The sequence below is a fragment of the Ornithodoros turicata genome, chromosome 4, assembly GCF_037126465.1.
Source record: "Ornithodoros turicata isolate Travis chromosome 4, ASM3712646v1, whole genome shotgun sequence".
NCBI lineage: Eukaryota > Metazoa > Arthropoda > Arachnida > Ixodida > Argasidae > Ornithodoros > Ornithodoros turicata.
This window is the reverse complement of record NC_088204.1, coordinates 55,295,593-55,320,662: the sequence shown is the minus strand read 5'-3', so window position 1 is coordinate 55,320,662 and position 25,070 is coordinate 55,295,593. Positions and strand designations below refer to the sequence as shown.

The following is a 25,070-nucleotide window of genomic DNA, read 5'->3' as shown; positions in this document are numbered from 1 at the left end:
TAAATTCTCTTGTGAAAAAAAAAAAAAACATTTCGCCTGCCTAACATAAAACTTGGATTCTTGTGCTGAAGAACATTGTATGTTAGACCACTGTCTTAGAAGCGAAAATGTCAAGCGGAAGCAGATATCAGCGAGACAGTGATTTAACATTTAACGCCCACGCTGCCAGTTCTTCACGCTCGCATTGGGTGGCTCGGTACTCGAGCGATAAGCGAGAGCGGGAAGAGTCCCGTTCTCACGCTCTCGCCCTCTCAAAATCACTCGTTTAGAAATGCAGCATAAAGCTTCTGCTTAGAGTGTAAACATAACCAAGGCACATCCTAAGGACGTCCAGAGGATGTATCCAACCGGACAATCAGATGTCCATAAAAGATCCCGGATTGCCGAATGACATATACTACTGGACGTCATCCGTACCGCCATTGCAACAGCCGGGAACTTGATTTTGGCAATCCTTGGGGCGTCCTTCATAACACTCTCAGGATGGTTTTCAAGACATTGCAGGACATTAATGCAGTACAACACCTTCCGAAATTCTGTCATGTGGATATCAATCCCATACACTTTTACGAATGTCTTCCTTTTTTTAAACCAGGGCCACCGTCACCACACGGATCTTTATCTGTTTGTTTGTTTCTCGTATTTCACACGACGGAGAATGGTCCAAGAAACTTCGCCTTCGTAAGCGAAGACATATTATACATTACTTATCTTAAGGGCTTCGGTAGACTCGAGAGTCCTCCCGTCTCTGAATCAAGATCAAGGTTGAGGTTGTCTAAGTTTAATTCGATTATGGACAGAAGTGAGGGACATGCTGGGAGTATTAACTCACCATCAACATAACGTTTATGTTTCTTACTGCTTTTGGTTTGAGATATTCAGTAGGTCCATAGAAAGTAAACTTTTACAGTGCTACATGACTGCGTGTTTCTCTCACGCGCGCAAAAAATCCTTCCTGTAATATCACGCCAGGGACCTGATTTGGACAATTCACGAAACCGCCGTGACGGGACATCCTGCGTTACACGGCCACGACCATCCACCAAAGCTCCCAGAGATGCGCTGATGAAAAAATTCAGTCCATGACATGAGCCACACGAAGACGGCAGGACATCCGCCCGTCGTCCGGTATTATTGTCCCACGACCATCGTAAATAGACATCCAGAGGACATCCCATTTATGTCAGTTTCGGACAAAGATATTCTGACCATTTCAGGACGTCCTCTCCACATCGCTGGTTGTGTGGCTACGGAAATCAGCTTTAGAGAAAGCTTTTGCTCCGTAATTCACATTAATTCAAGGGGTAGGAATTCTGAGTTGACGCATTTGCACGTATATGCGATGGATGCATGACCTCTAATTGTTCGAAGCAGAATTGTCCCAAATTTTGGGCTACATTGGGTTAGTTTAGGAAGATATACTTACAGCCTCTTTGAGTACAGCAACTGGCTGTTTTATACTCTGCGCAAACTTCCTATTGCGCGGTAGGTGTGGATTGCTGCTCGGTGTATGTACGGCACAGAGTCGAATGAACACCACCATGAGGGCTATACAACACATCACTCCCGGTAGCGTGATATACCAGTATACCTGCGTCAACATAGAGAAAGCTCAGTGGACTATAAAATTCCTTCTAGAAAATGAATTTGTGGCGTAATGCTTTGCGTAATTGCCAATTGTTGCGTTGGCCAATTGCCTTTGGGTGGCGTAATTGCCAATGTTGTCTATAAACTTTGGCAATCGCGACGTCCGAAACCATATGACCTGCCTCCTAGAAGACCTGCACCGACCTGGTGCATATAGGAACACTTACAGATGGCTTTGAGCCGTTGATGTAGTGTCGACAACGAACACTCATTCTATCAACATTGACCACTATCCGCGGCACTAACGGGACCATTTTTTGCTTCTCGTCTCGTTGTAACTCCGTTTGTTTGTGGAGGTTGCTTCGATTTTATTCTTCACACCAACAAAGTCAGAGGTGGACGTCTGCGGAACTGGACCAGATAATACGCTCAATGCCAATTACTACAAGGAATGGTAACGTTATCGTACCGGCTTTGGGGATACAACAAGGCGGGTACCTTTTTCTGACATTTGCCTAAATCCTTAATGTCTTTGCATCCTTAATGTCCATTTGCATAAATCCTTAATGTCTAAAAGAAGCGTCAATAAATCGGCAGAGCGACTGTGATGATTTGGAATCATAGTCAGCTGAGTCGATCTTCGTGAATCTGTTTTAAGCTTGCGGTTCCTCTCTTCATCATGAAGTGTTACTGCAGAAGTGGAACATTTGACAGAAACGCGATATCAGGAAGAAGACATACTGGTCGATTTGATATCAGATCAGGCAGGGAGGCCTGATCGACCGCTTGGATTTTCATCACTCTTTATACTTAGAAGTTCATCCCATGTTATAACAGCGGTAAAATGAATTATTTCTATACTTTTCATGCAAAAAAAAATCGAGAAAATCAAATCTGGCCCTCAATTCGAGCGTTCCACTTCTGCCGTTTTTGCACGCGCATGTCTCCCGAGTTTTAAAAGACATTCTTGTGAAACATTTTTATGCTTTAGTACATACCCAGGCCAGCAGGCAAAGCGCAAATTTCGGCGCGCAGGAACAACGATCCGTTATATAAAAAATGGCGAACATCCTCCAGCTCGCAATCTTGTTCCAACTTCAACGCGTCATTTCTCTGGCTGTAGATGTCGCCTGTTATAATTGGCATCGATTCATTCAGATTTTAATGCGTTTTCATTTGGTGTATCTCGTTCTCGTGCGTGCACGACCTGCAGGTGTCTGGCGAAACAAGAACATTTGAGTATCTTTCAAGACAGAAGGATTTTTCTCGTTTCTCACGTTTCTCGAAAAGGCCCTTTTGATGGGGTCCAGGACGGGGTCCAATGTTAGACACTTTGCTTAAAAATCAGCTTGAAAAGATGCGCACTGGTGATGAGCGTGTCAAAACGGGCCGTACTCCACGTGCGCGTTGAAACGAGAATGGCGACTGTCTGTCGATGAGCGACTCTGACCAAAAGTGGTAGTTTACGTACATGTATTTATAAGGCGGAGAAAGTGGAAGCCGTATTTCGTAACGACCGTGATAACTGGTCTTAGTTTCGAAGAACGTGTCACCCTTCTGTATTGGCTATCCAGTGTTCGCGCCATGAAACGTGCTCCACCTCCGCTTTCCGAAGAATATCTTTTAAGACTCAGGAGACATGCGCGTGCAAAAACGGCGAAAGCCCCAAATGCCGTATCCTCCTTTCGCCCTGGGAGCCTAACAAGCTGTATGGGAAAACTGATGGAGAGAATGGTTTTGCATCGCTTCGACTGGTGGCTCGAAAGGCAAGGTGTGTTCCCTCACGTGCAATTCAATTTGCAGAAACGCCCTAACAACTTTTTTATGAAGGGATCTTTCCTTCAGCGTTCCTTCAATTTGCATCAACGTGGCGCGCGGAAGGCACCCCCAACACATTTTTGCCACGGGATATGAACATAATACGTCAGGAACTGTCACACAAAATATTTCATTTGAGCAACGCACATTCCCTGATAAAACTAGTTTGTAAGAGTTGGAGCAGCGGCGGTCACATTTCCCAGCTATTTCTGGCGTGTTGTGACGTCACGGCACCAGAGTACTTATTGGATGCCGAGAATCACCCGGTGCGGTCAACTCTGCTTCAAGCGCAGGACGAGCGGCGCCTAAGACAACCGCTGGAAGAAAGGCACGCCTTACTGATGGGCGGTCCACGTGACGTCCCAGACTAGATGTCCTCAGCTTTTCTCGTGGGATCTGAAACCACTCTTGCGCACCAGGATTGCACACTGAACCCGTGCTTTGTTTTAACAAATTTATTTTAAGATGATGAATACAGAGTTTCATCGCCAGGGGCGATACTCTACACCATTGCTGGTGGTGACGTGGGGAATGATATAATGAGCCTCTTCACAATAAGTATCGAAGTCCGATTGTGTCCAGAAAGGTCAAAAGAACTTTGAGCGCGGAACGTTGGTGGGCTGGATTCGGCCAGGGGCCAAGCGATTTTGATAGGCGGAAGGGGCGAGAGTCCAGCTGACTAAAGACCAGGAGATTGAGGTTCGGGAAGATTGGTAGTGTGGGCAATGAAGAAGAATGTGCTCCATATCCTCTAAAGCACAGCAGTGACAGCATCTGGGACAGTCAACTTGTCTCAAGCGGTAACGCCACTGAGCTGCAAAAGCCAGATCAAGTCAAGAAGTCTTGACAAGAAGTGTTTCGTGGCATGCAGAAAGCGAACGTTGGACCAACTCTGCTCAGCATAGATGGGGGGGGGGGGGGGGGAGAATGTCTATTATCCAAGCCAGGGGTGTCACGAGGCGTCACAGAATGGAATATCTCCTCTCAGCGGAGTCTCCTCTCACTGCGGAGTATGTCAGAATGAGTAAGTTAGAGTGGCGAAAGGTTAGATCAGTGCACTAAACTAAGCTTTCGCCACTCGTATCCACGGATGCATGTGTATCCGCATTACTCGCGAAGCGAACACATTTCGAGCACAGTTGCATTTTACACGCAACCTGCAACGGCATTGATCGCAAAACTGCTTTCCGCGGGTAATCGCGGGTATGCCTGCACCTGCGTGCGCCTCGAATTATACGCGAAAAAGTTGCGTCTTAGTTGAAAATTGCAATCCAGTTAGAAATCTCTCTCAATTAGAATGAATCACCCTTCACATACAGTAAGAAAGAATTTTGACTTTCCAGACGACTGTCGGCACAGTTCCCCCTGAAGTCGACCCACGACGCATACTAACCCCCTGTCCCCGACTCCTTCCTGCTGTCCACTTTCCATCTGTCTACGTCTGTACGCCGCACATGGCCACAGTTGCTTCGCGGCGCTAACATGGAATTTTAAAAAAAAATTCAAAGTACTGCCCATTCCCGCGTGGTAAAATCAACAATGTTCCGCAGCTGTTGATGAGGTTGGATGCGAAAGGAGTCGTCCTTGCACGACGCCTTCGGATGGGATGACGAATGCCGAGGCAGACTTTCCCTTTCTGGATGCGCCATCTGGGTATGCTGCTGTAGACGTAGGAAAGTTCTCGTCTACCAGAGTATAAAAAAAATGGGCTCGAAGGACTTGAGGGGGAACCTGATCTCTTCCTTCCAGAAGGTTCGGAAGGCTTACGATGGTCGGCGGTACCGGCAGAGACCAGGGGGCTTCCCGCGGTGTTACGTTCTTAGCTACGAAGCCTGTGAGACTCTGGCGTGTCCTCTGCGCCACTCGATAGAAGTCGCTCTCAGGGCGGTATCGAATTTTCCTGAGGAGCGGGTGACGGGGAATGTGAGCACGCAAACGTAGGTAGTGCCGAGGCGTTTCGCGTTCACGTAGAACCTCAACCGGGAGTTCCCCTGCTTCAGCCGGGACTTGCCGTGTTCCAGCCATTCCTGGAACTCCAAGGCAGCGACGAAGGCTTCAAGCAAACAGGGTCCGAAGGGTATGTAATGATGTTGTTGAGATCCTGTGCAGGATGGGGAGGCTGTAAAGCACGGTCGCCCTCACCAACGCTGCGTGAACTGCGAGCAGAGAGTGCTGATCACAGCCCCATCATGTTGAATTGCAGGGAGCCATCGCTGCACTTTGGTTTCAAGATGCTTCATGTGGCGAGCCCAGCGCAAGTCCGAGTCGAGTACCACGCCAAGGAAGCGATGGAAACGTACAGGCTCAAGCTTCTTGGCGCCAACCCAAATTTGTCATAGCGTTGCGTGTGAAAGGGAGCTCGACGTACTTTTCGGGCGAAAGGTCCATCCCAAGTTGCGTGAGGTACGTATGGCGGCGCTGAATGGCTGGGCGTGATTTTCCTACTATCCAAATGGAGATGTCATCTGAATACACGGAAAACGACACTTTTCGAGGAATTGCCGACTGTAGATCGGCCATCACCACATTAAAGAGTGTTGGACTCAGAATGCTTCCTTGGGGGACGCCTTGATGAACAGGATGATTAGGGCTCTGGCCTTCGGTTGTCTACGCCGTCTATGGACAGCGACAGTTCGGTTCCTAAGGAAGTCCTGCAACCAGATGAAGAGTCGACTGGATACCCAAAAAAGTGCAAGACTTGCAGCACATAAATGTGCGAGACGGTATCATACGCGCGCTTGATGTCCACAAAAACCGATACGACGAGCCACCTACGAGCACGAGAATGAACTGTAGAGACTAGATTGAGAACTGGATCCATGACGCTTCGGTGGCGACGAAATCCAGCTATATCGTGAGGGAACACACCTTGCCTTTCGAGCCACCAGGCGAAGCGATGCAAAACCATTCTCTCCATCAGTTTTCCCATACAGCTTGTCAGGCTCCCAGGGCGAAAGGAGGATACGGCATTTGGGGGCTTGCCTGGTTTCAAGATGGAACCACCAATGCTTCCTTCCAATGCCTCATTCCAGGTAGGTGGTAGAGATCCCTGTTGCCAAGACGTGGTATACAGATGAAGGAGAGCTTGGAGTGAGCACCCGCCAACGTTTCGCAATGTGGCATAGGTGATTTTATCGGGGCCTGTTGACGAGCCGACGTTCACAAGCTTTAGCGCTGTCTTTAGCTCGATTAGTGTGAAGTCACGGTGAATTTTGTTTTAATACGTGTCTTACGGACTGAAATTCTAATTTCTACGACTATTTCTTCGAGGCTTTCCACGCTCCTTCACAAGAAACAGCAGCGTGGAACTACATAGTAGCATTAAACATTTTACCAGAGTCGCTACACGGCAGTTTCGCGCACTTTTTCATCAACCTCTGGCAAAGATTCACTGAGTTTGTGCATGTATCAGGTCACGTACTTACATCTAAGCTTTCGTCTGACACCCTATGGCCAGGACTAGTTGTTCACGATAAGGACACCAAACAGTAGAGGACCAAAGTAACAGTAATAGTAATCAAAGCATATGAAAGTTACCACGAGCAAATTTGGCAGCCCATGTCTACCGAAGATGAGCCGTTGTAGATTGGCGAGAGGGCTGTTACTATCTATTCGACGGCATTTATGAAAGACGTCGCAGTAGCCCCGCAGATGGTCACAGGGTGCTCCAGGTTCCATGCGCCTCCCGCATAGGTCCTTCATCACTTCAAATGAACACGCTGGCTTGCATTCGGCATCGTCATCTACGCATAACGGCGGGCTGTAGTATATCAACCCCTAGTTACGAAGAACAGAGAAACACGGCCAATGTGCAATCTACAAAGCAGTAATTTTTCAGAATGATCGATAATACCGTCCCTTAACAGAAGAGTAGTTCTTTTTTGTTTTGTACATGAAAATCATACAATCGGAGTCCTGTACTTTATAACGTGCCTTATATCACGCTGTACCCGATAAATATAGGTAGGGAGTGACTTCTTCCGGTTAATCTCCAGTCAGCCCGATCATCCCCCCCCCCCCCCCCCCGAACTGACCTCCGACCAATTCAGGTTAACCCAACTTCTCCCCGAATTCCATCCACTATCCATCCACTGGAGAAGAACAAACGTCGCCACGTGTAACACATGCAATTATGATGGAAACAATAACACCGACTTAACATAACAAACAAACCAATTTATTCAGACGTTTCGTCTCCCATACGGGAGACATCATCAGTGCACCCTCGGGAGGGAATGAGTGACCGAAAACCAGTTAAGTCTTTGTATACATCGGGAAGTGGGCCACGGTTGCCGTTACATGCGGTAGGCTCTCTTTGTATATGCCACGGTTCTAGGTATTTTTGTGGCCCCCACCGTTGTTCTCGTGCCAAGGTTGTAGCGTTCTCATAGTTGAAAGTGTGTCCCGTTTTCCAGCAGTGGTCAACGAGTTCCGTCTTTAGCCTTGTTGCATTTGTCGCTCTTTCGACGTCTCGCCGGTGTTCCCGATGTATACAACGACTTAACTGGTTTTCGGTCACTCATTCCCTCCCGAGGATGCACTGATGATGTCTCCCGTATGGGAGACGAAACGTCTGAATAAATTGTTAGTTTGTTATGTTAAGTCGGTGTTATTGTTTTCATCTTGCATTATGATTCCCGGCTTTTGGAATATATTCACATGCAATTATGGGCCACGTACGTTCCCAGAAATACACCCATGTGTATCAGCACTGTCTATGCCTTTCGGGATTACAAAAAACAAAGACTAGGAAGAACTAGACTTGTCTCGCGACGTAAAGCACGGAATTATTAATATTAGGGAGGCACTTAATAGACAAGAGGAGAAACAAAAAACTCCCGATAACACCCGAACGAGCAATTATCCCCAGATTGCTCCTCGAATTACATTTTAAAATAGCGCGCGATTCCACCCCTCCAAATCTGAGACAGACATTCAACCTGAAAAAGTCTCTCCCTCAATATAGGGACCACGGGAATAAATCTAGGGACCTAGGGAAGTCATTGCGACATCACATTTCTACATAAGACCGTTTGTTTTGAAACTCGTTTTTTGTTATATTGTCAGGCTGGAATGTTCTTGGTCGTGCTCTTCTGAGTCTCCCACTGGAAACGGCGTGTCATATTTTTCACTGAGAAGTTATTCAGTACCCACCCCGACATTTCGTGGTGGATGCCGAACGTACAATAGAAAGTTTGGACGTATACCATTTTCTTGGCAGGCAATGAGACACATATCCTCCAAGCTGTAGTGAGAGCCGGAAAGGTAGCACTCTTTAAAGCCGTACTTCTTGCACACGGACAGGCGGCACTCGCCAGCTACGCAAATCTGTGTGCCTTTATTGCAAAGGGTCCCATTGTCTTTCGGTTGATTCGGAGGACACTTGTCCGTTGTACCACTGTGGAAGTCCGTCAGGAAAACATCCTTCGTGGAAGCTACTAGTCACTAGCAGATGTGAGTATCATCCCGAGGACAGATGAGGGTAAGGACTTCCTCGCCCTCACGGACATTCTCCCGAAAAAAGACTGGAGCGAGATGAAGTGAGGGGGAGGTGAGGTGAGTAAATTTTTCATAAAAATATTGAGGTTAAATGGGGTGAATTTCCCGGAAGAAAAGGTTGAGGTGAGGTGAGGCAACTCTTGAATCAAAGGTATGTGAAACAAAGAAAGAGACTGAGGTGAGGAAATCTGCCAGAGGAAAGTTTGAGGTGAGGAGAACCTTCTGGTGGTAGAAATAGATACGCATATACTAGATAATGAAAGGGAAAACCTTTGAATTAATACAAATAAACCGAACCCGCAACTGAGAGGGAAAAAAACTAACTAGCCATGGGGTATTCAGAATTACGACGAAAAGTTATCTTGCACTTGATGGCTTTTCTGAAGGAAAGTTCTCCTTGTTTACAAAGGCGCCGCGATTGACTTCCACAAGTGAAACTAGAACCTACTTTCTTTCAATACCAAAGTCCATCAAGGTGTCCTTGTATATATTGCTGAATGTAGCAATAGACAACACACGGGGGGGGGGGGGGAGCTGCACGTTGTTGGCCACACGCGAATGTGCACCGTCACGACTAAAAAAACGGATGAGTGGGTGAATGTGAGGCATAGGAACAGAACAACACAACGGACTAACGGTCTAACTTTACCGCATGCCGTGCTCGTAGCCAACCAAAATACTAAATATCTTCGTTCCCTCCCCAGTTCTTCCTTCTTATTTAAGCGGGGAACGTACGCCTTTTTGTGACACTTGTGCGGTTATGTTACTCGTCACAAACCGCGCTTTCCACAGACCACGGGTGACAGCGGCGTTGCTGTTTGCAGTAGTCGCCTCTCAGCGCGTCATGCGGTGAGTTACGCTTAAACCGCAGAATCATCTTGTATAGAGTACGGCTTGCTGCTCCTTTGCATATTTGTGCCGAAACTTAAAACTCTCACATGTATTGATTAGTGATGTCGCGGACCTGCCGCGGCCGAGCTCGCAGGGGTTCAGAGTTTTTCAAGAACTTCGGGGATGAATTCGGAGAGGATAAACAAGTCTCATGTGAAACACTCAAATCCGGAGTCTTTAGTTTTGAGAAGTTTTTGACAAACCGCGTAGATGAACCCGCGGATGCTTTTTACAAAGCAAGAAAAGAATTTTTAGATATTCTCGACATGCATTACGTAAACGTCCCAGTATACTCTAATCACATCGACAGTATTAAGTTTCTATCAATCAAAACAATCTCTCGTTATCACGGTTGTCATCGAGAAGCGTATTCAAGTTCAGATGGCACGTCAGTTTTCTGCACTAGTATTATTTCACTCTATTAATGTTCCATTTGTAACAAAGTACCCACGCAGAAGGAATAATGCTTTGTGTTTGCATCCAGGCGTTGCTGCAGTACACATTTTTTCTGAGTGCTCACTCTTCTATCCCAGTTCCTAAGATATGAAGGCAACGACATTTAGGAAGACACAGAACAGAGCCTCCCTCCTACACGGACCATCTAAGTCACTGCACCGTATAAAGCAGGGTTGCGGAGTTGACACTCCGGGGTTGAAATGATTCCGGAATCATTCCAGATTTATCAGAGCCCGGAATGGAATTGGAATAGAATGGCGGAAACTGTCCAATGGAATGGGAATGGAATTAGATATTTTTTCGCAGGCGGAATGGAATTGGAATGTAATGGTCTGGGTGCCACACGGTCAAGGGCGATGATTTGGTTTGGTTTTAAGAAAAAATAAAATGCAAATTTTGGCTTCACTAGTGTGAGGCCCGCAGCCCCACATCACTTGCACCAGTTACTTTAGTGGAAAACTCCTGTAATGATGATGCCAATGAAGAGGAGGAGGAGAGGAGGAGGGCGAAATAACCCTGGCTTTGTGCTTTTTCCGTGCTGGGTAATGTCAATCACCTCTATAGCACTGCTGGGCTAGCTAGTACGGTTACCGGTCCTCAAGGAATGGAATGGGGTTCCCAAGCCATTCCAGGAGTGGGAATTGACCATACCTTTTCATTCCAAGGAATTGAAAGGAATGGAATTATCACAAATCTTCATTCTTCGGAATGGAATTGGAATGGAATGGGTGATCCCATTTCGCAACCCTGGTATAAAGCGCTATATCTGTTACACCTTTCTCCTGTGAAATGGAATCATGCGAACTGGCTCGAACCTGTCAGAAAATTCGAAGGTTCGTCAAGCCATTCGAACCTTAAGGTTTGACTTGGAACATTGTGGATCGAAGAAGTTGGCGACAGCCCTTGTACTGATACGCAGGACAAGGGGTACCCTCGCAAAAACAGAGGAAAAGATGGTGAAGAAAAATTCCAGGAAGAACATTGAAGAGAGGGAAACTTTCAGAAACACACTCAGGTGAGGTGAGGAAGATTTTCAGAAAAGGATTTAGGTGGGGTGAGGTGATAGCAACTTGCAGGAAAAAATGAGGTGAGCTGAGGAAAATTCTTCCAAAGAAATCTGAGACGAGGTGAGGCCCCCCTTTGGCAAAAATGTATGTGAGGGCAAAGATCGCGAGGGCATTTGCACCTCTCGTCGCTAGTCGCTAGAAACTAGTCGTTACTCGGTAAAGGTGTTGTGCACTTCGTCCCCAAGTAATCCCCGGCAAACGTAAGAGAGCTTTACAGCAAAAGCCGTCGAGTACCGAAACTCATCCTGCTCTGGCTTACGACTACAAATGTCAGTGTTGCAGTGCACGTGATATTTCGGTGGCTAGTACAATGGGCGCCTGATAGAAGGAAGCAGGTCTCTCAAAGTGTTCAGAATCCCTTTAAGAGTCCTGCAGTGATAGACGCAATACGAAACTGCCAAATACTGTACTAGTGGTGTACTAGCTAGGCCGGATTTCACCAACGTCGATTAACATTTAAAACGAGATCAACAGAATTTAACGCTTAACTCTGCTTCACTAAAAAAAGTTATTGACACTGAAACGTTCAACACGTCACAAAATACTGTTTGTAAAAGAACAAATCAATGCAACCCTTGATCCCGGTTCAAAGTTAACCAGCGTTCGTGATACCCTGCCTAAATAGTCCAGCATTTTCCGAACCTGTCTCATTTGCGTCGAGACGAAGAACCCCAAATTATAACTACAAACTACTACTACTACTATAACGTTTTATGCGAGGAATAACAAGACCTGAACAGTTGCGGTCCGACGGGTTGGTATTGTCTAACATGATGAACCAGCGTAGAAAAAAAAATGTAGTAGTAGACGGGATGGGTGCCTGTCCATTGTGTTTCTTCATCAGTGTTTCTACCTCTGGTTCATCATGTTGGTCCTGAACAGTCGCTGTGCAGTACGTGGCGGCCGTGCAGCTAAAATGAGTAAGTTTTAAGTGCACGTATATAGAAATAAAGAAAACGTAGACAAGATACGTGCGCCTCTTCTGTAGCACTCTACGTATACACGCAAAATGTTAAGGGCTGATTACGGCGTTTGCGGCTGCGTACAGCGTCTTACGTCAACGCTCGTCCCATCCTGAAGGATGCTCCGTTGCAATGACTGGCCGTCAGCGGACGTAACACGCAAGCGCAACCGTAAACTCAGCAGTGTGAATCAGCCTTAACAAACGTGATGTACGCCCAGTCGTCTATTCTTCCTTTCTTTTTCTATTTTATTTCGGTAACTATGAGACGGTTCAGGCGAAGCACAGTGGGGGACCTCGCCACAGGGACCACGTTTTCCCGACATACCCTTTATAAACGTCTACGGAGCGTGTCCTCTATACCCATAGTCATGTCAGTCATGTCCGTTGTCTGTAGCTCATCGGAGCGCCCTCCTATCTGGTGTGGGGAACATCGTGCCGTTGAACCCAGAGAGCGATACAGCCTTGTCATCTTAACAATTTGTTGACTTCACGCTGCATATTGAACACACTGTACTATACTGCGTGACTCTATGGAAGCCAACAAACCGCGTATTGAAACCATAAAACATTAATCTTCACCACTGCAGTTTACATTTTTTACATGAATACATCTGTAAGTTCAGTTTGACAGCCAGGTCAAAATTTACGATGCAGCGAAATTATTTTTCCCCTTAATTATCGTTTATTTCAATATACATATATGTATCTACAACATTTTCAACGCAGCCCTCGTTAAGCAGCAGCCCAAAGTGCCATTAACCTTAACTTTTTAGTATCGGCGTATTCCTGAGCCACCACGATATACAGTGTTATCAGCGGGAGTCCACGTAATCGTATTTGCCTTGTGTCTCGATGACATTTGCAGCATTCCACAAAACTCGAGTGGCACGGTCTTTTTACGTTTCCAACGATTTAGCTACACTCCAAATTACGAACATTGGCTCGTGCGGGGCATGACAATAAATGTGCGCATAAAAACGCGCACGCAAAAAAGGATACTCGCAGTATGATTCCCAGGTACAATCATCTTCAACCCTGCACATCTGAGTAGAATTGTAAAGCTGACAGTCACCGTTACAGCACCTGCTGTTGGAGGGACTGAAAACAAGAAATCGTTAGTACATTCCACCCACTCGTTTCTTTCCGTGTATACCTGCACTTTGAATTGGGTGTGAGCGTACAACCTTTGCGGTTCACCTCATGATGTTCCCTAGGATAGCAACACTTGTCTTTGCAGTCGCTCGTTTCATAGCCGCAGTCGCATTCCTCGCCTGTCTCGCGAATGCTGTTCCCACAGAAGGGGCCTCGTGGTTCTGCAACGGACAGCAGCAGTTTGTCGACAAGTTGTGGAAAAATCGTACAACGTAATGCCGATTGAGTGATGCCCCTGTCACACGGACTAATTTAGTGCCACTTTCAACCAGAGTTCGAGGTAACTCTTTAGAAGTAACTCGTTACTGTAAGTAAGTTCTTTTTTGTAACTTGTAACTTAACTCGGTACTTTTGCGCCGTGGTAACTTTCAAAAGAACTCGTTTCTTTTTCAGGTAACTTTGCCAAAGTAACTGAAGGTTATAACTTATAGTTAATTACTTTTACTTTTCACGCATGTCCACTTATTTCCTTGCTTTCTTCAGTTATTCTTCAGTTATTCTTTCCTTTATTATCAATTTAAATGCAAATACAATGTAGGGATACGCCAAAAAGCGGTAAAGTAGCCGCTTGACTGGGGCATTATCCCGTATGAATGTTGCTGTGGCAGCTGCAACAGTGTACAAATATAGAAGGAGAAAACAAACAAGAAAAGGTACAAAGAAGCACTGTACAATACATGTTATGCACTGGTCAAAAATAAGCAAAAAGCAAACATCTGTGGGTCATGTAATAACAGCCTCAGGTAGACTGGACAAATAATGCTCGCAATGAGGATCGTGAGAGTGTCTGAATATTAATATTTTGCCTATGATAAAAATTAAATGTGCTTGGGAGAGTGTATGATAATGATTGATGACCGTAATTTGTTCGGTATAGTGGTATTTTTAACAGGTGGCTGTGACGCGAATGCGGCGGAAACCACTCAAGAGCGATTAATGAAAGCATACATTCGTTGTTATGTTTAACTGCTGATAAGTAAGCCTTTAAGAGTAAGAACTTGTATAAGTGAGTTATTTTAATGAAGTTGGGAGCTGTGAACAAGTGTTGTGTGTGATGGTCGTAGGGGACGTTGGCAGCTTTCTCTCTGGTTCTTTCGTGGCATTTTATGACATAAAACGTTTTATTCAATCAATGACAGTATTCTATTCAGGAAGTAAGAAAAACTGCCGTTGAAATGAAGCAGAACCATTGTGCGCCCACAGGGACTAAGATGCAAAGCGTTCGAATCGTTGGGCATCAATGAAAACGATCTGAGCATGTTGCACTCCTCCGCAGGCACACGAATGCGAAATGCAGGATGCGCGGTGCAGGATGCCCACGCGCGATGCACCTGTACACTGCTATTTTGTGTCCGAAGTAACTTGGAAGTAACCCGTCCTATTTTTAAGTAACTCCGTAAATGCGAGTTACATTTCAAGCTGAAGACCTTCGTAATTAACTTTTAGTGACACTCGATAGAAAGTGCACTAACGATTTAGTGAGTTCCCCAAACTCACTTCACTTGTCTTCGTCTGACCGAGTGTGTAGACTCGACGGCAGGTTTTGTGGTACAGGTAAAAATATTGAGAAAAAGCGAGAGGCCCCGACACCACAATGTTTTTAAACAATTATTTTTGAACACCGTGTTTACTTTATTTTAGTATAATTGTGCCGAAAAAACATGTCATTACTCTCGTTAACAGCAGTCGCGGTCTCGGCGATCCGCCGGCGGCCATGTTTGTTGTGGCACATGTTTCAGTCTAATTTAATGTTGCAAGAAGAAAACAGAAGAAAACATTCAGAGGAAGGTATCGTGGCGCACGCCTAAAACGTTTGCTGACGTTTATTCTTATCTATCGTAATTGACAGTGTAAGTATCAGTTACTTAAGCCGTGTAGCATGCACGTAGTGAAAGTGACATTTGCTTGGTTGGGGTACACATCCTGAAAATGACACTAAGAACTAAATTAGCACGTGTGACTGGGGTCGTATTGTGAGACACTTCCCCAGATAGCGTGCCTGGGAGTTCACAACTATATCGACATGTTGTCTTTAGGAGCGATAGGAATTACAGTTCCTGCGGTCAAATGTTAGGGGGTGGTGTATTGATAGCTGTAAAGCGTAGTTTAAACGCCATTCGAAGAAACGACCTTGAACTGAAGTGTCTGCATTGAATTGCCCTGCCGCGGTAGGGGAAACTGCCTTATAGGCAATCACTACTTTCCGCCGAATTTCGACGCCTTGTCCTTCGTGTCGTTTCTTGACGATATGGAACAAAAGCTCGATTTCAGTAAGTATTCTGTTCATATTTATGGAGACTTCAACCTTCCAAAAGTAGACTGGTCAACCGATTCAGCTTTGTACAGTGTATCTACAACATGATCATCTCTATAATACACGACCATCGCACTCGCACCTATAGCCCCAGCGCCACTGACGTAGTTTCGCCAAGCGGCCGCCGCGCGTTTGTGGCAGACGACGCATGCTATGTGGATACCGTTGCTGCCGTCATTCGCGTTTGGTTTTTGCTATTTTTCACGCGGTGGACAGTGTTTGTCTCCAGTGCATGGTTTGTGCATGGTGCAGACGTGATGGTGAACTGCACCGTCCCGCTTTGCAAGCCGAAGAAAGCAGTGTCAAATACAAGTATTTCATTCCACGAGTTCCGCTCAAATGATGTCTTTCGGGAGAAGTGGCTCGAAATATATCGAGTCGTCTTGACACAAGTAACTTCATTGCAAATTGCGATTTTCATTTCATATAGGGTGCACTTTATGGATGGCAGTGTGTACCATAAACAGTTTTATCTAATATAGCTGAGTACCTTTTACGGATCTCTCTCTGAAAAAAAAACGAATAATGAACCGTGGCCTCCGACCAGGGGTGGACATAAATGCATTTTTTGAGTATTTAGATATAAATACAAAATACTTTGTTGAAAGGGGTGTTTAAATAAATACTCTTCATAAATACTTTTCGATAGGAGTATTTAAATATAAAATATACAGTATTTAAATGCCGTAACTAGTACCATAAATACTGTGATGAAGATGTCATCTGGAATTACAGAAATAACGATGAACATAACAAGTCAGCTACGAAAAATAGCATTTATTTGTTAGATTATCACGGTAATTTTAATATTAGAAGTTTTTGACTGCATCACTTAGGATTCTTGTGTTCGGCCGTACAATCAGATTCGCAAAGGAGAACAGCATCTTCACTGGTGCCGATTAGCAAAGGCTTGCATTAAATTTGATGAAGATGCTTCGTACAGCAAAGTAATCAGCCGCGACCATTGTCTGCAACAACAGCGAAAAACTCTCCATCTAAAATCGTTTTTCGCCTGCATGCTAGCTCGAACTATGGCGAGCATACTCGAACTCTGCGTGTTCTCGGCATTTCAAGGCCGAAGACTTTAGCATCGGCGCAAAGCGCAAAATTCTCAGATGTGGCACCGTGGCTACGGTACCTACGTTTAGTGATCACGAAGTTTACACAGCCTTGCATCTCCCAGCAGCGCAAAACTAACACAAAAAAGTGACATTTACATTGACAATGGATCTTGGATGGAATCTTATTCCACCTGATTTATTTCATCCTCCTGTCTTAGTTGCCTTCCCTCTGGTAACATGGTCTCCCCCTAGCCCTGACGTGCCAAAGTTCGTTTTTAGCTAGGTGGATTATCTTGGTTTGTACACATACCTCCGCGATTTCAACTGGTCCCCGGTCTTGAATGTCTCTGATGTGGACTATTCTTTAACACCTTGACCGACACTACCACTGATGCTATGCATAAACACATACCAAAGAGCAAACAATATCGTAAAACATGTAACGTTCCTTCTCGAACGAACCCAATAGTCCCAAAACTGTGTCCTCTTCTTTCTTCCTCGTGACCCCACCCTCTCGTCCTCCTCGTTGGCGCCTTACAAAACATACCCAGTGTGGTTCGGGAAAGTACTGCGATATTTCATGAGGCGTAAACTGCACTTCATTAGAGACACGTCACTAACCGGTCTCAAGTTGACACTGTTTACTTTTATATGTCTAAAACCTTTGATTTAGTTAATATAGCACCATTAGCCCAGAAGTTATCCTTATATGGCCTCTGCAACAGTTACCTTTCCTGGTTTCAAAGCTACCTACATGGTCGCCTTAATTGTGTCAGAATACAAAATGTTATGTCCTCATGGTACTCTTCCACCTCAGGAGTGCCTCAAGGTTCCAACCTTGGCCCTCTTCTCTTCGTGATATTTGTCAACGACTTGCCGTCATACGTGAAACACTAACATTTTACAATTTGCCGATGATATCAAGATTTTTCGAGAGATTCGGACTTACCGGGATTATTTATTGTAAAGTGATATTGAAGCGATCAGTACTTGGGGTAAACATCTTAAAAACCAAAATCGTGTCCTTCAGTCGTAAAAGAGAGATCATCTCTCATAGCTGCTCTATTGATAGTATCACATTAGATAGGCATTTAACGGTCCGTGACCTGGGTGTTACATTTGATTTTTCTTTGTCATTCATTTATCATGTCTGCTCGCTTGTTCGTAATTGTCTGCAACTGCTGGGTTTGATATCTAGAGTTACGCGTGAATTTAAAAAGTCAGCTTGCTTTATGCAACTTTATCTTGCCCTTGTTAGGTCTAAGGCCGAATTTGCCTCTATCGTTTGGAACCATATATCATCGACGAGGTCGTCTGATATCGAGAGAATTCAAAAAAGGTTTATTAGAGTATTTTATGATAGGTATATCGGAAAACGATTGTATTATTCCTATCCTAGACTTTTGGAGTTTAGGATTTAGGTTTGCCTATGTTGAGCAGGAGACGTCTTATGAACGATCTGTTGTTCTTGTATAAGCTGGTCAATGGCCGTATTAACTGCTCTCACCTATTACCTACGCTACATTTTTATTGTACTATCCGTCCTAGTAGAAAACTCGTATTATTCTACCCACCAATTAATGAGGAAATGATCCCTACGTTTCGTATGCAGTTTCTCTTTAATTGCTTTAACCATCTCGACATTGATATTTCCATGAATCTTCATCAATTTAAATGTTCTGCCCATCGTCTACTTTGTAACTGGTTATGTCTGATTATTTCTCCATTATTATTTTGTTTAATCCTGAATTGATATACAGCTGCTATTTCAGCTGGTTGTTCGTTCTTTTCCTATGAATTCAATTGTATATTATATTTTTATAGTGCACTGCCCAGTAGGCTGTTGTCAGCCGTTGGTCGGCACGATACAAGTAAATCCATCAAACAAACAAACAACACACAGACTAGACACGTCCTAAAGGCAAGTTCAGCCCTCGGGTTCCAACTCGTCCCTTGTGCCGCCTACGCGACGTTCTAATTGTATATGTTACCACCCACTCGACGCATGTTCCATGTGTCTTGTGTATCGACAAATTTCCTAAATCCAGCGATAAAGCAATGACGCTGGTGAACCGGGTAAGTTGGTATGAATGCATCAAGGTAGGCATTGCAGTAAGTACGGCTGTACTCCACAATTTTACAATACAGTGATTAAGGGACCTTCAGCGCACGGGAGGGATTGTGGAAGCATTTCAAATAAGAAAAAGGGGCTCGCTATGCGTCAGCCAGGCATCCCTGGGCTTATATGATAAAGGGATATCGCTCCTCCAGAAGTAGGATAAAGAGGCTTAATTGTAGACTGAAATGCGGCACATGAAAGATAATAACGGAGGTACTCATAAAAGGAGCCCGTTTGGTTGTTAGTAAATTTTCTGTTTGTTGGAAGTCAGTGTTTGTGTTCTCCCCTGTCTGTCCTCGTGTGCTAGTTCACCACGATGGATAAAGCAATGCCTTCAGACACATCAAAACACAGCAAAGACTATGTTTCAAAATAGTGCAGCCTAGCGTCGATTTCGGCGAAAGCCGTCCTGATGCTAGGTGATTTATCAGTGCAAGGTTGTGCGAAGTGACCTTTTGTACAGTGCCACAGTGTCTGCGTGCTTGCCAATAACACAGCCTTTACACGTGCAGGCCAATGAGCCTACGGCTCGTTTCAAATCGGGATGTTTAGCGATATTTCAGGACCGTGGGTCACCTCGTTCATGCGAAAGTTCGGAATTAAATCGAGCTCTCATAAGTAAATGCTCCATTTGGCTTACCTTATCTCGTATAACTGCCGATTAGTCTGCGCAATACACTTGCATAATTAGACAGCATTTCATTATTCGACTTTGGTAATTCGGCGTACTCCGCGCTGGGCGCGGTTTCTTTCAGAAAACTCCTTCACGCAAATGGCCAGACCCTAGGGGTTGCTGTGCTTTTGCTTAGGCTACACTGTTTTGTTATACTTATTCGGAAATCGTTTGTGGCGCCTTTTAACTTTGGTAAGCTACAGAGAAACAAGATTTCAAGTGCAGCATTCCGGGACAACCCCTCTGAAACCCGGCTTGACATGATAGCAAAGGACTACGCAAGGAAGCTAAGTTCACAGGGTGGTGTGTGAGTACGTGAGGAGGAACAGATTTGGGCAGGGAGAGGAGGACATATCTGAGGTGAACAATTCTCGCGCCCCGACCGGATAATAAAACCGGTAACACGGCCGGAAACTTTCGCGTATAAGATGAAGAATAAGACGTGATGTACAACCATGAGAACGAGCATGAAACTTTCCAGATATCGGGAGACTGCCGGATGAAATTGGCAGACTGGCGCCTGTAATAGCCTTCTGGACGACAAACTGACTAAATATGAGTTCTTAGGGTGCAGCAAGGGCAACAGCTACGGTCGACAGACGATATACATACTACGTAATTACATGACGATACCGTCAATATCAAGCTGGTATCAAGAGCTAAAATACAGGAAATTGACAATTTGGCGCCAGTGAGTTCCACTTGGGCGACGATTTGACAAAATGTCTGAATTATATAGATTGGGCTAGTTGGTGTAAATCCACAAGCGACCAAAGAACAAACACGAAACAACAACAGAGCGACTTGTTTGTGATCTTGTCTCCTATTTGCTCTTTGGTCGCTTGAAAATGAACAATTTGACCAAACGCATGCTGTAGCTTGGGAAAGAGGTATGGGCCGCGGACTCATAGCTATTAAGCATGGATATACAAACAACGTAATTAAATGATGGCATCTTCGATATCACGTTTATATCAAGAGTTATTACGAAAGGAAATGGAAGATATGGACAATTTGGCGTCTGCGAGTGCTATCTTGGCAATGATTTGATCAAACGCGACTTCGTTGGACCAGAAATTTAGGTGCATTCAGAATCGAAGGCGTGCATATTCCCAAATCCCTGTAGTGGCTAGGAATACAGATGGTCGCTGATACACGAGGCGGTAAAGTAGTAGAGAACACTGAGTGAATTTTATCTTAGTGTATTTACAATACTGTTTACCCATGCTTGTGGGTATAGTCGCAGGTGAATAGGTCACAGCGCAATTTACAACAACACAGGAACAGACAATTGCAACATATGTTGCAGTTTCTAACTTAGAGCACCGTGTCAGATTTTGCCTTCCGGACGTCGGAAAAAGTGGCTGAAGTGTAGGAAAGGAAAATCAGTGACAAAACCAAAATAACATGAAAATGAGCTTTTTGTGGGAGTCCATTTTGAAACTTGTTCGGTGGTGTGTTATCGGCTTATCGCATCTCTGAATGACAATGCACGTCTGCCGCCCCCCGCCTGGAAAGGAAACATTTCCGTGACGTGATCCAGGGGGTGAAAGTATTTCTACCGAGCCGACATTAGTCCCCAACAGCTACAAATGTAGAGTGCATCGGATGCGTCGTACGAAGCTTGTTGTCTTCAGTTTTCTTTTTTATCATTATTATTATTGCGTGTTAGCGCCCCGAAGTAACTGTGGCTATGAGCGGCGTAGACAGATGTCTGTTGTATTCAGTAGTATAGTTATGCGCGGAAAATATAAGGTGCTCCAAAACTAAATTGCATAGCAATCAGAGAGTTGAGATAAGCTTGAAACGAAACCACATTAACGCGGTTTGATTGTGCGACCTCTTCCTTCAATTCCAGCCTATAACAACTTGATCTCCAATATTTGTTGTAGATTTCCGATAACCATTTGTATGGATCCATTGTGTGAAGACTGGCATCGGATTGAATATAGAGTAGTAGAGACTGGAACAGGGCAGAATACCGCCGGTGGCGATTAGACATCCAACGTTAAAAATAAAGTTGTTCTTGAGTAGATGTGGAGATAACGATAAACATGTGCCACGCGCCCTCGAGTACATTATTTATTTCTCGATGAGGATGAAGCAATGCTTAGATCAGGGTAACCAGGGGCCTCACACACGCGGGCCGCATGTGCATTGCTTGCAGTCAGCTATGCTGTGCCCCGAGGGCTCTTGACCACTAAATAGAATAAAGCTGTGTGAATAGAATAAAACATATGTCATCAATCGCCTGTGCTATGCCCTTCTACTGGGATTGACAGAGGCTACTGCAAAATACGGAAAATGCGGCAGATGAGCCCTTTAAAACAGTAGATACCCCTTCCATATCCCCTTCCCTTATCATAGTTCCAAAGTCATATACGTATTCGCCAAGTGCTTGTGCCATTGCCCTGCTACTGGGATAATAGCGGACGCGACCGCAAACTCCATAAAAGGCTGCAGCAGAGCCCTTTAAAACAGACAAAAACCCCTTTAATCATGGTGGCAAAGACATATTACATACATACAAAGACGTGACGGCTTATGTCATGCCCCTCTCATGTAATTGTATCGGAGACTACCGCAAAATTTGGAAAAGGCGGCAGCAGGGCCCTTTACAATGACTCAAATGATATGTATCATGGTGCCAAAAAGATAGTATGAACGGCATGTACTGGGATTGTAACGCAGGCTATACCGCAACGTTCGGCAGCAGATCGAGCCCTTTAAAACGTGCGAAGCCCCGTTAATCCTGGTGACGGGGCGTACCTGTATCCCCTGTACATGGAGAGGTAGTGTTTGAGGAAACTGCTTCCAAAACGACACTCGCGAAGGAAAAAAAATCAAATTTGGGGCTTAATATGATCTGATATAAAAATAATCTCAAAAATGTCTCAAGCTGGTTTTACAGAATGCATACGTGAAATCCAGATTTCGGAGTTTGAGCCCGGTACCATTTTCTCCTGTTGCACCCTGAGAGGTCGCGTTCGACAAAATCGTCTCCAAAACGGCACTCAAAATGGTCAAATGGCCAATTTCAACAACTTTGGGGTTTAATATAATTTGATATAACAATAATATTAAAGATGAAAGATGAAAGTCACTGAAAAGGTTAGCCAGCTCTAGGACCCGAACCCACATCTTCTGGATTGCCGGTCCAGGGCTCTACCAATTGAGCTAAGCTAACACGCCTTCTCAGCGACTTCCGGGGTGCGTCATCTGAAGGGGCAAACCAGCCACTCTCTCTCACTCATCCCCCTTTCACTCTTACATTTTTGCTCACTCACACACACATTCATACGACGGGATCGACGCAGGCGGCAACTAATGAACATGAAAGAACTGGTGTTCTGAGGCTGGAACAACATAGAAGGGACAAATACATACAAACCCTCAATTAAAGATGTCCTAAGCTGATTTTATAATATGTATATCTGAAAGTAAGATCACGGGGTTTGAACCCAGTACCTTGTTCCCCTGATGCACCCTGAGAGGTCGCGTTTCACAAAATCGCCTCCAAAACGGCACTCGCAATGGTCAAATGGCCAATTTCATCAACTTTGGGGCTTAATATAATAATCCGATAGGCAAAGCCCATCGGGATAGTAGACAATTTTAGCAAACCGGATCTGGCAGCTCCCGATCATAAATATGGGGAAACCGAACCGATCGTATCCGGAGAGAACACCACCACAAACACTTTTATGTTGAATTCCAATGACAGATTCGGAGCGCCTCCGGAGCAAGTTTTGTTGCTCCGCCGAGAGCAAGTCTGTTCGATTGGCAGATTGGGAACAGTTCTGGAGTCTTCCAAAGGGAGCTTCGGAGCGGCATTCGAGCCAAGGTCGCTCCAGGGAGCAACCCAGGCTGCTCCGCCAAAATAGGCAGATTCAACCGGAACTCTATGTGACGTGTCACTTGTTGCTTGTGCTTCCCATTTCTTGTCTCTGCTTCGCCAACATGGCCGCCTCGCAACGTGTCTTCGCCGTGACTAGTCTTTCGCGTCGTACGTTGGCGATTTTGTTTCATGAAGGAAGCGATAAGTCAGACATTACAATGGCAACCTTAGGGGATTAGAAGGACTTTGATGTTGCAAAACATGCCGTTATAATGGAACATGAGTACCTTCTTCCTCAGTCTCTGGCGGTCATCCACCAAAGGAGATTGGCCAGGGCTAAACTCCAAGTTGGGCGCAAGTGTTCCAGTTGCAGATTCGATTCACTTGCTCTAGGCCTGATCAAGCCGCTCCATTGCCGAGTCTGCCTTTGGAATTCAACAAGCAAACCGGAGGGAACGGGAGACGCGCTCGCAACCCGACGCCCGGCATCTTTTTCGACGAAGAATAAGATAACCATTCAGAAGAAGTACATTTTCACAATTTGCCCACCCTTTCACAATTGAAAGGATTTTCAAAGAACTGTTATGCTTTCTTCCTGACCGTGAAAGGGTGCTGCTTCACAAATGTGTGCACCTAAAGTGTATTCTTCGAAACTTGTCTACCGGGAGAAAAGACAGTTGCGACTAAGTTGCTCTTTCGTTCTTGCACGCTTGAAACAATGCTTACTGCTGCCGCAATGTATGTCAAATGTGCCGGGGACTCTAGGGATCCTCTCTGAGCTCGTAGAACGCTTACGGGCGGGTGTGTCATACTAGCAGACGACGCAGCCATGACAGTTTCCAACCGTAAGTGTGTCCGGTAATGGCGGCTAGCGAGCGTAGCTCCGGAGAGATACCGTGCGGTTGACGTCTTCTGAGCATGCGCAGTTGCGTGGCCGCGCCGACGGTAACATACCGTGCGGGAGAACGTGGTTTGCTAATACTCTCTAGTACAATGAGGACGCACCTTTGGAGAGAGTTAGTAGACCGTTAACGTGACCGTAAGGCTACAGCACCTACATGCACCAATGGCAGCGCGCGCGACTCGGAATCTTACCCGTTGAGAGGGTACGGCAGATACGGTACTTCGGGTCAAAAGTATTGTTAGGAGATTACAGGTGTTCACAGACGCTTCCTTGTCTCGTCCTTCATTTTTTAGTCCCGCCACTGGGATTTTAGTGTTCCGGCCAGCGCAACAATTCATCGGTCCCGTGATCCCACACGAGCAGGAGGACTACAGAAGCTCACCGTCTGCCAGAACCCGTATGGATGATTTCCGCCTTAACGAATTACCTTGGAGGCAGTTTGTTCTCGATCCTTCCCCTGCTAAGAGGGGATGTATGACGGCGGATATTGCTTTGATGCTGCACGGTGAAAATTTTTTGTTGTTCGGTTTGTCTCCCATCGTTGCGCTAGGGTACATGATGAAGTTGCCCACGTCTCCTTCCGGTGCACATTCGCCCTCGTCGTGCTGTAAGAACAGGATAACGTGTAACTAAAAAGCTGGATAAGGTTCAGAATTCTGAATCGGATATGATCTGTCAATATACTTATACTGATCTGGACGGTGCGGAGCGCATTCGTGTGTATCCC

At 45.3% G+C, this 25,070-nt stretch overlaps 1 protein-coding gene across 2 annotated transcripts in view; it reads right to left on the bottom strand.

The window, feature by feature from the left end:
• LOC135393205 (disintegrin and metalloproteinase domain-containing protein 10-like) overlaps positions 1–25,070 on the bottom strand; it is a 60,696-nt gene that overhangs the window by 949 nt on the left and 34,677 nt on the right. Inside the window, exons 8-13 of one of the 2 annotated variants that reach the window (XM_064623699.1) lie at positions 24,771–24,948; positions 13,436–13,595; positions 13,282–13,380; positions 8,613–8,803; positions 6,943–7,148; positions 1,427–1,591 (exon numbers count right to left, since the gene is read on the bottom strand). In XM_064623699.1, coding sequence (XP_064479769.1) covers positions 1,427–1,591; positions 6,943–7,148; positions 8,613–8,803; positions 13,282–13,380; positions 13,436–13,595; positions 24,771–24,948 — 999 coding nt within the window. Of the gene's footprint in view, positions 1–1,408; positions 1,592–6,942; positions 7,149–8,612; positions 8,804–13,281; positions 13,381–13,435; positions 13,596–24,770; positions 24,949–25,070 lie in introns of those variants that run through there. The other variant, XM_064623700.1, reaches the window with a different exon arrangement.